Source organism: Sinohyriopsis cumingii, chromosome 12 (genome assembly GCF_028554795.1).
Source record: "Sinohyriopsis cumingii isolate HCF-2022 chromosome 12, ASM2855479v2, whole genome shotgun sequence".
NCBI classification, from domain to species: Eukaryota; Metazoa; Mollusca; class Bivalvia; order Unionida; family Unionidae; genus Sinohyriopsis; species Sinohyriopsis cumingii.
The window spans coordinates 12,574,720-12,592,066 of NC_142972.1; the positions used below are offsets into that span (position 1 = coordinate 12,574,720).

The 17,347-nt window shown below is 32.9% G+C and overlaps 1 protein-coding gene across 1 annotated transcript in view; it reads left to right on the forward strand.

The window, feature by feature from the left end:
- The window catches only part of LOC149786015 (E3 ubiquitin-protein ligase rnf213-alpha-like), a 431,187-nt gene that overhangs the window by 182,793 nt on the left and 231,047 nt on the right, over nt 1-17,347 (forward strand). The window contains exons 30-34 of the mRNA XM_089978093.1: nt 2,560-2,797; nt 4,113-4,259; nt 6,919-7,027; nt 9,030-9,195; nt 10,769-10,937. Of these exons, the coding sequence (XP_089834219.1) occupies nt 2,560-2,797; nt 4,113-4,259; nt 6,919-7,027; nt 9,030-9,195; nt 10,769-10,937 (829 nt within the window). The remainder of the gene's footprint in view (nt 1-2,559; nt 2,798-4,112; nt 4,260-6,918; nt 7,028-9,029; nt 9,196-10,768; nt 10,938-17,347) is intronic.

Consider the following 17,347-nt stretch of genomic DNA (forward strand, 5'->3'; position numbering starts at 1 on the left):
TTTCTCCCTGTGATGCACCCTATTTTCCCCCAGGACATGCCCTATTTTCATATTCTAGTCAGCTGAGGTCAAACTGCACAATAGCTAAAGATTAGTCTTAAATAAACAACCAAGAAAGCCAACGCGACTAATTAAAAGTTAATCCTTATCGATGCAACTATTTTGTGAAAACGATTGGCCGTCCGTCACAATTGAAAGAAACCACATTCTACACTATTGTGTGTTATGCAAGCACCAGCAATTGATTGGCAAATAAAGGATTCCCTATTTTGTTGAACTAAATGTACCTAAATAGACAGTCTCTTGGTATTTTCCCCTCGTTGTATATCCGATCTTATTCCCTTATTGTCAGCTCGTAAAGCATTTAGTTTTGTTTACCACAAAACATGTATCCTGAATTAGTTTTTTGAGAACACATTTGCTGTGTGGTATGTATTTTCATTCCTTCTTTTAATTTAATGATGGCATTTAACTTTGGTATATATGGTATAAAAATGCCAGGTGTTCACTCGTGTGAATTTCTTTCGTGGGAATGGTACTTCAGTATATGTAGTTACAGCATTCGTAGTGATCCTTCTTGGATTGAAATTAATTGTGGACGATTTTATTGTTGTGGTTTATTTTTTATTTTGGTTTATTTTTTTATTTTTGTATTGTTGTAGAGGTAAAAAAAAAAATCATTAATTTACGTGAATCATGTTTAAAATTAACATTCTATTTAGTGAAGAAGCGAATTCTTTCTAGTAAAGTAATTATTTCAACACAACAATAATTCACAGGTGATGCAACAGAACATGTAGGATTTTTCTTGTTTAGAAGAAATGAAAATCGAAGACATAATGTAATAATTGGGAGTTCTCTGCAAAAATCGGAAGATATGAAATTGGGAGGTAGGCGTGGAGCGCCCCCAAAATCAGGCGATTTTTTTCTCCTGGCATGAAAATTGCCAGGTATGGTGTAAGGTCACTTACATCAAAGCAAACTACAACTCAGTTTTTACAGTATTAGCATAATTTCCAAAGCATTATTTCTGAAACTTCATTATTGTATTTTGGACATGTCATTAAAGTTTAGCGCAATGGTGCCCATGATTCGACTCCAAGTGATGTACTTAATTCAGCATGTAATCAAACCTACAATGTACATGCAGTGGTGCCATTATGTAAATATGTTCAGTAGCCTAATTGCAAGTGTTGAATTGAACCATATTGTTGTTCGTTGTGTTGTCATATTGGGATTACATTTTAATGAGTTTGGTATTTACAATGTCAAAGCAAAGTAAAAACATAATTACCAGTGCACTGATATAAAATGTCCAATGCAATAATGCATAAACAAACAATCGAGTCAAAAGGGATAGGTAGTGTTAAAGTAAATTGCGATTGCTCAATTCGTGTCATCGTTCAGTCAAATTATACACAAATCTAAATTAGGCAGAAACAATAAGAAAACAGAAAATTAAATAAATTACTTTTCAAAAAATTGATACCATTTCTTTTTAATAATCATGTACGTCAACCTCGAGATAAGTATACATGTAATTTTTTTACAAATATAAGTTTCCCTAAATAAATTCATTTAGAACTTACCTCATGCATCTTGAGAGGTCTCGGAGTTGTGGGTTGGCTTATAAGCGGGTCATACACTTTTTAGTGTTTATACCTGTTTGGTTTGGGGGTCGGCTTTTACATGAACAGGCTTATATGCGAGTATATATGGTATAGCCGTAGAAAACCTGATCCATATCAGTGCTGGATTATGTTGAACCCTACAAATGACACATATATTATGATGGAGGAGCATTTCATAGCTTCAGTACTATGTTATAATTAATAATTTTCCTTGACTGTTACTGTTTCTAACTGTAATATAATTCAGTGTTAAAATTTAATATTGTTGCATCACTAGCAATTAACTTCACAACTGGGTTATTCCTTAAAAACTACTTATTTTTGTCCCTCTAACATATCTATGGAAATGGTACACAGTGTTCACAGCTGCTCAGAATTTTGTTTCCATTCAATTCAGAAAGTTACAACAGTGAATTCAAATTTGGTATAAAGTTCTATATCTAAGATTACTTTAGTCAGTTTAATTTCCACCATTTTTCAATAAAAATTAATTGAGTAATGACCCCTGTTAGACAAATAACTTACCCTTAAATGGCTATCTCATTTCGTCTACCTAACTTTTGAATGCAATAATGGATTTAAACAAATTTTCGTATTATTCACATTGTTTAGATTACAATGACTAGGGTCATGATTTGATTTTTATCCACTTTTCACTGAAAGTCCTGTTTGACAGAGAACTTTACCTATCAGCCACATCCACTCAATTTAAAGCAGGAGCCAATGAAGTGAAACCAAATTTAGTATGAAGATTATTTAGGATAGCTATTACTATTCTTTTCTGAAATTTTTTAAAGACTTATTGGACCTTGTTTTTTATTTAAAATCTGCTCCTCAGCTGGTTTTATTAGTAGAATGGGTGTATTCATGTCATAATTGACACATATATAATTTCTCCATATATGGATATTTTTATTTTCATTCACAGATCCTGTGTGCGCATAGTAAAGTCCTCAAGAGCAGGTATGGGGAAGTCCTTATATGTGAAGAGGAGAGTAGAAGATTTATCTGCACAAAATCGTCTTCAAGGAAATCAATGTCCCGTGACTGTGCATCTCCAGGATAGAGAGATCAGTGTCTCCAGGGTTACCCAAATTCTTCTGGAGCACATGCAGGCACCAAGAGACAATTCACCACGGATATTCCATCTGGATATATCTCATGAGGTACAAGAGATATCATAATAAATTAGATACCTATATACTATTTACATCACTCAGTTGTACACTATACTAACAAAATTTGTGCTGTATCATGTGATAGTTTTTTTTAAGCCAGATATGCTGGTTGTGAGTGTCTACTTTATTCTTTGTCCAAGTTTTTTTACCCTAAGTTTTCAATTTGCTAATATTTCCTGAACCTCTTGTTAAAGTCTCACCATACATGGCATTAATCATTATGAAGTTATGACAGTTCAGTCTACAGCACACATGCTTGACCCTGTGATGTCATAAGAGTCACAGAAAGTTTGCATGAAGAGTTTGGTCACCATTGTTTTAATTTCTGATATTTCCTAAACTGTTTGATATATTTTCTTTGTACTTGATAAGAATTATTATGACACTAAGACAATTCATTCAGTGACATGCATGCTTGCCACATTGACCTTGGAGTAAAGATCACACTCAGAAACTTGGTGTTCATGTTTTGCTTAAAGATTTTTCATATTACTTATATTTCCTAAACCCTTCATGGATTTTCTTTATATATGAATCATGATGAAGCTAAGGCAGTTCATTCTGCTCTTTAAGCCATTTGCCCTTGGAGTCAAGGTTATACATTTTTCAGCAATGCCTTGATGTTTGACTGTATAATGAAAGTACAAACAAAAAACTGTTTTACAGATCTCAGGGTGACTTGCAAATGGAAGCATAAATATTGTAACTTGGATTCTATTGCAAATATCTTTAGGAGCTTGTTAATTTCAAGGTCATTGTGAGATAGTTAAAGGTTAGTATGAACTAAAGAGAACAAATGGCTTTTTTTATAATAAGATTCAACATTTTTTATCACAAAAGGCCTTATGGTATAAAATGTTCTTTCATCACCATTCTATATGGCATTGCATTTCATGAAGAATAAATAGTACAGGACAGTTCTAATAAATGTAGCTGATCTTATCAGGCTTTCCTTTTCATTCCAAATCAATGTTACATTTTAATATTATTATTCAACCTTTTCTCACATAATGTATCAAATCCAAATGGCATGTGGCTGTGTTTTATACATATGATTTAAATTAATCTTGCTCAGTATAATTTTGGTTATTGTGTGTGTCATCTGGAAGCAATTTTCATTCCTTCACATTATATTCTTGTGAAATGTATACTTTTTCAAACTAATGCACATAATTGGTACAGTATTTTTCAGACACTAGACAGTATATTCAGTCATAAAAACAAAAGATAGTTATGCCCGTAGATATTTATGCTGCCATTTTGTTTTGTCAGGATATGAATACAGTTATTTTTCATATTGTAGGTCCAAGAGGGAGTTGACTTCTTACTCTTCAATCTCTTGATCTTGGGATGTTTAACAGACAGCTTTGGTCATGTGTGGAGACGCTCAGCTAGAGATCTCTACCTAGTAGAGACTATGCCAATTATGGAAAGACACTTTAATTTATGGGTATATGTTACTATTCAACTTACTTTCATTTAAATGATTTACTCAGTGTTTTCATTCCATTGAAGAGAATTTTTGCTATTGTAACTGGTAATTATAATCATCCTTTTGACTAGCTAATAAAACTCTTCATGAGAGCTGTTATGTGGATCTATTATATGTATATTATTTTCATAATAATAATTTTAATAAGGGTCTTTAGTTAATGACATTTTAATGCTAATATTCTGGCATTGTAGTTTGCAATTTTAGAGGAATCATATATAGTGTGTAGTAAACTTTCATTCATAAATCTCAAAGGTTGATGTTGCTAATCAGTTAAAGTAAACATCATGTGATCCAATAAGGACATCAGTTCTTGTGACTGAAGGCCGTGGATTTTTCTAAAAAGGTCAGACTGAACTAGTTCCTGATTGGTTAGAACTGGGATGGCTGAATGTGTTTACTGCAGTCAACATTTTGAAATACCATGTGATTCATTTAAAAGCTTTGTTTTCCATTCCAACTGTTGCATGTTGGTTTTACTATATATACGTGAATTATTGTGCAGAATCATTTATTCTTAAAGTTATTACTGGTCTTGAAAGAGTATTGAGAGGATTGATTTCATTTATTTAATTTAATATCATTCATTAACAGGGCCTCAAGGGAGAATAGTCTTTGACTAATGAGTCACCCTCTATAAAAAAAATATTATTATTATTATTGGAATTCCAATACTGTGAAATATGTAAAGACTATATGCATTAACAGCTGTATGGATTACTGTGAAATATTCAAGGACTTTTGGATCTGTAAGTCTATTCATTTAAAGGACATTTGGATTATAAACCTTGTGATTTCTTATGTAGCGTTTGTACATTAGGACATTACAGTTATCGTTTGGAATACCTTTGGAATGTATTCGGATTACTTTGAACTATTGATGGAACTTTTAAGGTTTTTGTATGAATTTATTAACAACTGTAAGTTATTTTTAATTATTTCACTTTGCAGTTTAGAAAAATAATTTAATATTTTTAATTATGCAAAACCTGTTGGTTATTGCTCTTTCTTGTTATGTAGTTTATGTCCCTACAGATCATAACAGAGACCATTTCAGTATCAGATCATCTGCTTCACTCTCTGTGTCACAAGTGGAATACTTGGTGTTTCTTGGGTAGTGACTATTTTTGTCAGCAAGTTGGAACTGCTGTTCAGTGTTTAAAGTAATAAGAACTATTTCACATACAAAAACCAGCTAAAGCAAATAGCTTCTACTTTTGGGTCATTGTCCACAAAATCCTTATAGTAAAAGACTCAATAAAAATAAAATTGCATCCAAAAACTTGAATCAGTTTTGGACACTGGCATCTCAAAAAAAAAATAACCAGACAATTGAATGCAATTTCTTGCAATTTTGTTGTAAATAGTGTTTTTGAAATAACACACTTAAGTGATTACAGTAAATTTCTGCATTTACTTAATTTCTCTGACACTGATGGCTGTACAGTCATGAAACTGGTGGGTATATTCATCTTGGACGGTACTTCTCACCATGGACAAAGGTACTTGAGACTAACTTTTCATGTTTCATTGATTAAAATAAGTTTTTGCATTTATCTCAATTTTTCTGAAACTATTGTATGTACAGTCATGAGAGATGATGGGAGTTTTTGTCTTAGAGGGTAATACTTACCACACACAAAATCAAGTCACAGTGTCGGTCTCTTCATATTCCAGTGATTGTTAAGTTTCTACATTATGCTAAATTGGAGTTCTTGGTTAAAGTCAAGACACCTGTGGTGAGGTGGCATTGCAGAATATGGTTTGCTGTAGAGAGGTATTTAATTAAGGGAAAGCTCAATTTGTATTGTCACTATATCAAATTATGTTTTGATAGCCATTTTATTAGATTAGCCGTGTTGCAAAGATGGGAATCACAAATAAAGATATGTACTTCACACTCTGTATACATCTGCCATAGTATTTTATGGTATGATGCTGTCCGTCCATTTGTCTGTTGAATTTAGTTTCCACTCAATGACTTGAGTTGCCCACCATCTGGATATATCAAACTTTGTGGATGCTTTGGACTTGGAGTTTATGGAAGAGGCCTATCAATTTTGTGGTCAAAAGATGGAAGGTGATAGCAACTGAAAGAAGAAAAATATTTTCTGCACAATAACTTTAGTCCACGATCATCTACATTTACCAAACTTTGAGAATGGATTGCACTTGGTGTAGGGATAAAGCCTGTTGATTTGGGGTAGAATGACCAAAGGTCTAGGTCCTGACTGAAAGAAAGAAAAATGGTTTCTGCACAAATCTGAATTCTGCACTATTATTGTTAACCTAATTTTGGGGATGGTTTGTACTTGGTATGACAGACGTTTATTAGTTTTGAGGGTCAGATGGTAAAAGGTCAAGGTCACTGTGACTGAAAGACAAATAATTTGTTCTTCATGAAAACAAGATATTGTTCATCACCCAGACCATGATCAATTTTTATGATTACCTGTATTTGAGGTAATGAAAAAGACATTGATTTTGAGATCAAAGGTCAAGGTCACTTTTGATGAAAAAAAGATCTTTTAAAGCTAAACATCATTAGCTCAAGATGGCATACCTGACACAAAGTCTGTTGATGGCATACATTCAAGATATGAATAATTAATTGTAGGGAAGAAGTTACAGACATGCTCACAGGGTCTTTGATTTCCTGCCGTATGTGATCTGCAGATCCCCAATGGAAACGCTGAGCATCCTTACCAGGAGACCAGTACTGGAGGGTAACTATTTGTTCTGTGAATATTTGCTTTGTAAGAATACTCCTTTTTAGTTTTCAACTGCAGATTATCTTATTCTAAACCCATCTTTGAAATTTTTGAGTGGAAGGAAAGATTTTTTTTACATCTAGAATTAAATCTCAGATTCAGTATATTTTTTGTTATTATCAATAGGGCTATTCTATTTTAACATAAATGGTACCCAGGGAAGGCACTTTCTTAGAATTTGTATTTGCAATCAGACTTTATTGAAGAATTGTCCATTGAAATTTCAGACATATGTCAGTAATATTCCAAAAACAGTAGCATGAAATAAAAACAGAAATGTTTGGAAAGATTTAACGCATACAGTTTGATGTCATGAAAATAATCCACTCTACAGTATTAAGAAATGATGATAATTTAGAGCTGATCATTTGCGGAATGTTGCAGTATTTTACTTTTTGAAATATTGATATTTCTAGGTAGATAATGCATCAAGCAATCCAAAATCACTTAAAAATATATTGGTTTATGTTCATTTTATTGTGCATCTCCCAGCAGAATATCTGTTCATGGAAAAGGATGGGAAATAGCACTCTGTTACTAAGTGTCCATAAACTAATAGGTGAATGACTATTTAAAAATACACAAAGTAAAGGGTATGTTAATAGTGCTTTTGGTTAGAGTGTCCGCTTTGGATGTGGGAGGTTGTGGGTTTGAACCCTGACTGAGTCATACTAAAGACTTATAAAAATGGTACTAACAGCTGCCTCGCTTGGCACTCTGCATTAATAGGTTGGTGTTACAACTGGTCAGCCTGGTGTCAGGATATTGTGACTAGGTGGGACATCATGCTACACGTCTGCGGCATGATGCACCAGTGCTAGACATCACTATAAACTGCCACACTGCAGACATGGTAGTGATATGACGGAAAAATTGTTAAAATAGCATTAAAAATCCAAATCACACACACACATGCACACACACACACACAGCATAACAGATTTATTTAGATCACATTGGTTTTCCACAACAGAAAATCTGTGGGGCCAATCTAAAGAGTGTCATTGTTTTATTAAGATTTCACAGTCTCTAACGTGCTTTTAATTGTTCATAGTTCATAGTGTGACAATACACCTTGGTTAAAAGTGATGTCATATAGATGAGAATATAATATTAATGATCACCCTTAGTTCAGTAAAAGTTGATTTGGAAAAGGAGACTGCCTTAAAGCAATTTAGACTGTAAATTTTAGTTTTTTGTGGGGTTTTTTTTAATGTGCAAAGTAGATTGATTCTATGATCTTTTTTGAGCCCAGCAAAGTAGATTGATTCTGTGATTTTTATTGAGCCCAGCAAAGTAGATTGATTCTATGATTTTTTTTGAGCCCACCAAAGTAGATTGATTCTATGATTTTTTTTGAGCCCAGCAAAGTAGATTGATTCTATGATTTTTTTTGAGCCCAGCAAAGTAGATTGATTCTATGATTTTTTTTGAGCCCAGCAAAGTAGATTGATTCTATGATTTTTATTGAGCCCAGCAAAGTAGATTGATTCTAGTATTTTTATTGAGCCCAGCAAGGTAGATTGATTCTATGATTTTTATTGGGATCAACTTGACTCATGTTGAATATAGCACACACATTGGCATGTCCATACATCTGTCCATCTCTCTGCATTCTTTACTAAGTGTCATTGTTCAAGCTTTCACGTTAAACTCAATATTACAGTTTTGTATTTTCTGGTCAAATAAAAGTCATGCTCTACAGAAACATAGTCTTGTGTCAAATCTTTTATCCAACAATAATCTCTTGCTTTGTGACAAAAAAATATACATTTGTGCAGTATTTGTCAAACAATAGGAAAAATGCTATTTTCACAAGTAGTCATGCACAGGAGAAAGGAATGGTAAATATTGTACAAGAAAAACTTGTGTAACTTATAAAAGGTGACAGATGATTGGAGCCTTTTAATACATTGTTACAAAATTTATTTAAAACTCAATGAAATGTCTTATTTAGGTTTTAGGTCCACAGATCAGCTTTTTGATGAAAAAGAATTCAGGAGTCCCACATTTCAGAGACCTTACCAGTATCTCTGCCATTTGAACCATGGCCTGCAAAATGCCACAATAGATCCATCAGAACCACAGGGAAGTCCAGTAGAATGTTTATTGGTTCTCTTGAGGTAATTGATATATTCTGTCTCTTTAATGTAATCCTTGTGTTTGTCCATTAGTCTCATCCAGCTCACATGAATGCAGTTAGTCCTGCAGGTTTTGATTGATTGATATTAAATGCTGTAAATACCATGGTCATTACCTGAAAGTGAGCATATCAGACAGTCCATTTACCACCACAGTTTTTGCTAGGTATTGCTCCATTTGTATTGTAGCGGTGCTTGATACAACCCTATCAGCATAACTAATTGTGCATTTTTTCATAGATTGCTGCAACAGTTTAAAAATATTCAGATCATCATCTGAATATAGTGTATTTTTTAATACAACTAATTTAGCCATTTTGGATGGCTTTTTGAAGCTTGATATCAGTTCTGGTCATCATCAGAAGATATGCAAGTTGACAAGTGATTTGCTTGCACTATTTGTAACAAATCACTTTGCACCCACACTTATGGCTAGAGTTTTTGTGCTTTTTGTCTTGTAGCTTAATGCATTGTATGAATAGTGCAGTTTTTGATGGATTATCATGAAGCCTTGAAAATATTATGATAATGACCTGAAAACTCGTATATCAAATATCACTTTTCAGCTGGGTTTCACATAAGGCTGACATATATTTACATAAGCAAATTGCACATTTTCTTCTCAAGTTTTCAAGTTATGAGATCATTTGATTGAAATGGTTTAAGATGTCAGTGTATGAATTCAACCTGCAGTAAGAATGTAACCTCTCTTAAGCAGCTACTGATGGTATGTGTAAAGTTTGGCTGGAGGAAGGGAGATGACTATAGAGAAGTTCAGTGAAGAGAAGGGAAAATCAGATCCTGGCTGGATATTAGAAGTTGTTGTTTTGATATTGATTGGTATATTTGTAAGCAATTTTATCTTTTGTTTTACCGTTTTTTGCAGTTCATGATTCATGTACAATAATTTTCTGCTATTAGATTCTCCCAATAATAGTGTATTTTCATAATATTTTTCATCAGCTGACTGCTTTTATGATGTTATACATATATTGCCAAAATGTTTTGTCTTCTAAGAGGGGATGTTTCTAAGGATGTCCCATCAGTATATTTGCCCACAGATCTCAAAAGTTGTCAGGGATAAACTAAAGTGCAGAGATGGTTACATTGAACATGACAGATCTTCAATGGTTTCATTCTTTTTTATCTACTTGATTCAGATAGTATTATCTTACAAGAATTTGAGAGAAAATGGTAGTGCATAAGACAATTAGATAATTTTTCTTGCTCAGCAACCACTTGAGACAAACATCTTACACAGGTGTTTTAAAAGTTTAGTGTTCAATTTTGTTTATGTCATTGGAATAGGGCAAAATTGTGAAAGAAATTTTTAAAATTTTTGAACATTTATTTTGCAGGTTGAAAATAGTTTCTTTCTTTTTCTTTCTCCATAGATATTGTCTTTAGTTACAACTAGTATTAGAATTACTCCTTTGCATGCAATAGAGGTGCTGAATTGTAGACTGGCTTCTTATGGCCTTTATTCTGCATGGAATTTGATTTACCTTGTGGGCACCTCATTCACTTAAAACTAAAACTGATTTCATATTCTCAGGCATTGTGGTGTTCCAGACCCATCCTGGGCAGAGCTTCATCACTTTGTGTGGTTCTTCAACACCCAGCTAAGAGACTTTGAGAAATCTACTTTCTGTAGTCCTGCTGTGGCAGAAGATCTTCCTGGATTTCCAGATTTTGTACTGAGGTTTCTCATCCAGATGTCAAGGGTAAGACAAGCCCAATATTTCTTGTCCTTTTACTTTGATTAAAAAAAGGAAATTACTGTCTTTACTCTATTTATTTGGATGCCAACCTATCTTTTTTTTTATGTACCATAGCTAAAACAAAACAAACAAATTCTTAAAAAACTCACTAAAGCTTAAGGTTATTGTTTTGGTAGGGGAAGCTATATATCTGTTTCATTTCTGAAATTGGCTGATCAAGAATTGTGTTGCAATATAGGTACAGCAAAATTAAAATCTTTGTAATCTGCATATCAGTTGTTTTTGACATGTCTTTTGTTTCTGGACTCAGATATAGTTGCATCAGAACAGTAGTTTGTCAGTGAAGAACTGCCACAAATGATCAAGATTAAACTGTTTCAGCATGACTGGTAGCTGAAGCCTTTATGCAGAAAGAATCCAAGAAATATTGATTCATTTATTATCATTTCCTCAGTTATAGTTACTATAGAATAGTCTACTGTGATGTTTGCTGCCGTTTTCATGCAGACTGAGCCAAAGGTCATTCGGCACTTGCACTGTAAGAGACATTGATAAAATGACTCATGGTATGAATATGATGTGTGAATATTATTGCCCTGTGTTATCATTACAGTTCAAACTTCAGGATGACATGTGCAGATTTAGTCATCTACTAAACTTAGATATTGTTTTAAATTCACATTATCTCTTACATAAATACGGAAATAAATCCACTGCATTTTGGACATTTTACAATTTAGATCACTTGTTAGTGTGACTTATCAAGGGCAAGGTTTATCAAGACAGATTCAGATGATTTTTAGAATTTATTGAAATGGTATTAGGGATTAAATAGTTTATGCATACCCTTGTTATTATTTTAATCTTTCTTTTTAACAGACATTGTGCTTTTGTATTGGCAAATACTTAATTTAAAAACAGAATATCAGAACTTCTTACTGCAACAAATACAAACCTCTCTTCTTTCATACCTATTAGTCTATTAATTGATGTCAGCTTGAAACAATACCTATATATAATGTGAAACTGAGAAATGTTTGAATTGTAGGTTAATTTTCATGAGATATGCATATAAAACTATAGATTTATATCTGAAAATGGCAACTATTTGCAATCCATTGTAGGCAGTTTACATTGTCTCTTTCATTTTACAATTACCTCGCCATGTACTAAATTCAAATACCATTGTTTTTTAATGAAAATTCACCTGTCTTATTGAAAACAATACATTTGCCAGCCATGACTGTCCAAAAAACTCAGAGTGCAGGAAAAGAATTTCAGAAAAAATTATAACAGTGTCCAGAAACTTCAGCTGACCAAAAGCATAGGGCAAAGAAGGTATATTTTCTAGTGATTCAGGGAATGATGAGCTTGCGATATGGACCTCTGTCCATTTGCCATGCCTGTTGTCCATCAGCTTTTAGTCAGTATTATTTTTCAGTCTTCAACTAATCAAAAGCTGGTCAGCAGACATGAACAAAATTTGATAGAAAGCATTCTTACATGAAACCCTTGTATCCAACCTTCCAAATTTGTAAAATGGTGCCCATCTAGCATTACAAGTTGGTGTCATTGCTATAATTTTAGATAAACCTTTAAGCAATATCTGTACTGATATTGTAATGTATAAAATCTACCAATCACAGACCAGAAGAGCTTATTTGATGGAATGATGTCCATCACTACTTCCTTTGAATGTGCTCACAGAACTGTAATGAAACTATGCACACAAATGTTTCCAAGGTCTAGATTGTCCTAAAGGAATCAGTTCATAATGTTTTACATGGCTGCTTAAAATTCAGGGTACATTACAGTCAAAACAGACTGCAAAAGAAGACCTCATGGTCACGTTTGAATAGTAATTTGTACTGCTGATTAAACCCAAAAAAGGACATTATTGTATGTGCTGAGGATATTAAAAGGGCCACAAAGACCACGGTGGAACAAGTGGCAATGCTTACAGGAACAGAAGAAGAACCTGGTTAAACTCGTAAAATAGCTAAATAAATGAGGATTTCAAGAAGACCACAAGAGCAACTGCAGAGACTATTACGCATTTGCCACAGGTGATCCATGAGGTCGAAGATGTTGAAGAGGTGCTTATGCATCTTCCACAAGAAAAACCACCCAAATATAAATCAGGGTTAAGAGAGCCAAAAGATAACAAATTTAAAGGACTAATAAGGCAGGAAATATGCCTTTTTGAACCAACAAAAATTATTTGTTAGATTATTTTGTTTTTATTGCCTTGTAGTTTTTTTAATGAACATTAATTTTATTTATGAATTTAAATTTCAGACACATTTCTCATTATCTAATAATAAAATGAGAGATAGACTAATATTGTTCTTGGAAAATGGATGAATGGCTTGCTTTCATTGTAAACATCTTAAAAATGGCAAAAAAATCAGGAGAACCAAGCATTGGACAGATTGCTAGCATTGTTACAATTTCAAAGACCATTTGTTTGAAAATACCATAGAAGATAAAGTTCATTTCTAAAACATTCAAAGAACATATCTTTATTAAAAGAACAATATGATCAAGACAAAGCTGTCATCATGAAAGTGATTTTTAACAACTCCATTGTCAACAGGTCTAAAACTTGTACCCAGTAAATTATAGATAAGTATTTTGGAATTAGCTTCATATGAGAATAGCTTATTTAAAATAAAATATAATATGGTATCAAACCGATCCTTATTGTGTTATATAATATTATGAATTTGTAAGTAATGTGATGCAGTGCAGTTTTCCTATGCATATTATTTTCTATTAGTCTAATATAAGTTATGAGATCACATAAGCAGGGAAAAGTATATTAATTCCATTAGTAGAATAAATCCTAAGCTCTACTCTTCTGACCACAACCCAAATAAAATGCTAAATTATAGTTAATATTTTATTAAAATTTTTATACAATTTCTATCTTTTTTATTTAATAAGAAAACTCTTAAGAAGAATTGCAGCAATATCAAGACAGATTTTCATTGAGAGTAGATGATGGTATAGGAAATTTAAATATGCTGGATCTTTGCTTCGTATGTGATGTTGTACCTTTAAATATGCTTGCATTTTCTCATGAATAAGACAAGACTAAACAATACTTTGTTCTCATTAATTACCACACATATAAAAAATGATTAATTTGCTCTTTCACCGTTATCATCTTATCGTTTTAATTTCAACTATTTGGTTTTGATATCACTGCTCAATATGAGACTTTTTATAATTTTTAAAAGATTATACATTTAACATTTTGTTTGGCACTAAATAGCCTAACAGTGCTGATGCAGCATTAAAATACAATCAATCAATCGATCAATCATTAATTAGCTCATAGATCAGAGGGGCAGCCCAAACGTGTAAGTGCTGAATTTGTACCTTGGGCATGAGCCCTTTTGCTTCTTTGTCATGTGACATAGATTTTTGTATTTGGGCAGCAAACATGATGATTTATTTGCCTTCCAAAAATGAAAAGAAATTATCATACTTGTAAAATGCAATTCAAACATTTGACAGTTTGAAAGATAATAGATTTTTAACATAGCAGATTTGTATATCTGCCTTATGTTGAGCATACTATGTCATGGCATTGTGTATGTATATATGCATATCTGTCAGTTGGTACATCTATGGTCTTAAACTAAGTAACAGAAAAAAGCAAACCCCACAAGTTTAGGAAAATTCAACAAATAATTTAATTTTCTGAGTTACAAAATGAAAATTTAAGAGGAACTTACAGTATTGTGAACTAAATGCCAAATAATCCTAAATGTTCTATCACATTTCCAAAAAGATAGAATGTTCTGAATGAGTTTCAATCTTAAATGTGCTGATGTACCAATAGCCTTGAATGTATAAATGTGCCAACATTCTTGATGTATCACAGTGACATAATCTATAATGTTGTGAAATGACAATAATCGTAATATAGTTTTTTAGTCCAAAGTGTCAGTGAACACTTTTTAATTCCAATGAATAATTTAAATAAATAATTTGTCTCAAATTATATTTGAACATGACTAAAATTGATTCCACAAAGACTGATATGAAAACAGTGATGAAGAATTTTGTTTACTTTAAGACCTTATATAAAAACTTAGACACAATAGGAGGACCAGAATGTGGGTCATTTTCCCTTCAAATACATTAAGAAAGTCAGGTCTGTTTACTTGAATTGTAACAAAGTACTTGACAAAAATCAGGTAGACCATAGAATTAAGAAGGGAAAAGCCAAAAAGTCCAATAAACATATTTTTAAAACAAATTAAACTAGTCAGGTAGGCTCAAACTCCAACCCTCAACTGCAGATGAACTTGAAGATCAAGCACACAATGAAAATTAAATTTACATAACGCTGTCAATTAATATTTGCTTATCTGACTGAATGTTGCAGAGATTTCCATTTAGTAAGAATATCATAGCCAAACCCCATACCTAAAAGTCAAGGTTACAGCAAGGGAAAATACAATTCTGAAACTTCCATCTTTGTACAGTCATAACTTTTGAACCACTGAAGATATTTATATGACACTATAACCAAGAATATGTCATGTATATATGGTATGTTACATTACCATAGCCATGCCCCATACTGGAAGAAGTTTATTTCAAGGGATAATACAGTTCTGTGACTTGGATACTTGTCCAGAGTATAAGTTTGTAACCACTGAAGATATCTGGACCCTTTCCCTTGCATAAGTGATTTTGGATGCCTTTCATTTTTCAGTACATATATGTGGAAGCACCTTTTGAGACCTCAGTCCAATTTGCACACAATTACACTTGAATTTGTGTGCACCATCTGCATAGAAGTGCATTTCTATGCTTATATAAACATCTGCCATTTTGAACTGATTTTCAGGGCACCACGTTTCAGGAAAGCCCTCCATTATAAACTATAGGCATGGAGGAAAATGACCATGACATCTCCTCACATGCTGTTTAAGATAAAGTCATATTCTGCTATTTCAAAACAGTAACCAAGTCAGATTCTCCCTATGGAATCCGTTAACTTTGTTCATCACTTTCTTGAGTTTAGATGATTAAAATTAAGACTCTAGTAATAAAGACATAGACAACAAATCAAAAGATTTACTGCAGAGTTGGAGAAATGTTATGGTTGGTCAGCCACCTTTAGTGATTTGACTTTGAATACAGGATTTCAGATCATATAAAAATTCTTCACTGAAAAATAATATACAGTCATAAAGATGATATTTTAGTCTAAGATGTGTCTATAGATAACAAATGTATTAAAAAAATGGTAAAATGAGTAAAATTTATGATGAACATGACATATACTAACCTGCTTTTTATTTTCCAGGCAGGCCTGTTCTCGTGCAATAATTGATAAATTAAACTAGACTTACCAAGTCAAAGTTTGATTGTAAAATTTCATGAACCCCATAAGTGCCTTAGTGATCACATGAGATGACACTGGTCACGTGGCTGATCAGTCTTGAGAGCAAAGAAATGGAAGCCTTAGTGGGAAGTGGGGCATGTGATCACTAAGGCTCTTATGGGGTTCATGAAATTTTACAATCAAACTTTGACTTGGTAAGTCTAGTTTAATTTATCAATTTCACTTCCCCCATAAGTGCCTCATGATCCCATGAGATTTCAGAGCAGGTCTTCGATTTATGGAATAGATTAACAACAAATAGAAGAAAAAGAAGAAAATTGTTATATGTTGGTATTAAACCAGATAACCTTATTTATAGTTACACTGTAACATTACATGACAGTTATAAAATTCTGGATGCTGACAAGGCCTTTGTACTGAAATCAGTCTAGTCTGTAACGGGCTTGTTATAGAATTTCCTGAAGTGCAGGCACAAACCCAATCAGCTGCCTTCAAGATTGTACCCAATTGTACCCCTTTAACACAGGCAGCAGAAACAGATGTAGCCCATGTGCTATGAACCTGGAAGACTGAGTTATCAATAACAGACTTTCTTATAACGGTCTTTATCCAAATTGATAATGTGCTTTTGGCAACTTTTTTATGTGGAAATTGTTTTAGAATTTCTCAAAAGTTTGGTCCATTGCAAATAACACTGTAAACAAGACACAACACATTTGTCATAGGGATAAGATTAAAAATCAATGGCTCCACATGGTTCCCTGGTTTAGATTGCTTCAGCAATGAAGGAATATATATTTGTATACACTGTTAACACTAAATTTAATGTTATTTGTCTGCATAAGGTGAAGCATCTGGCATCTCTGTTCTATTAACAAAGCAAGCAGCATGGTTAACTTCATGTAAGTTCCTGCAATGACAATTGGTCATTGCCTTGTAAAGAGAGAAAATAGTTAAACACAAGCAGCACATCCCACAGAGATGGGTACCTTTGGAAATGAAGTTTTGCAATGAACTCCCCTCTCAAAAATCTCTTAAGTAAAAC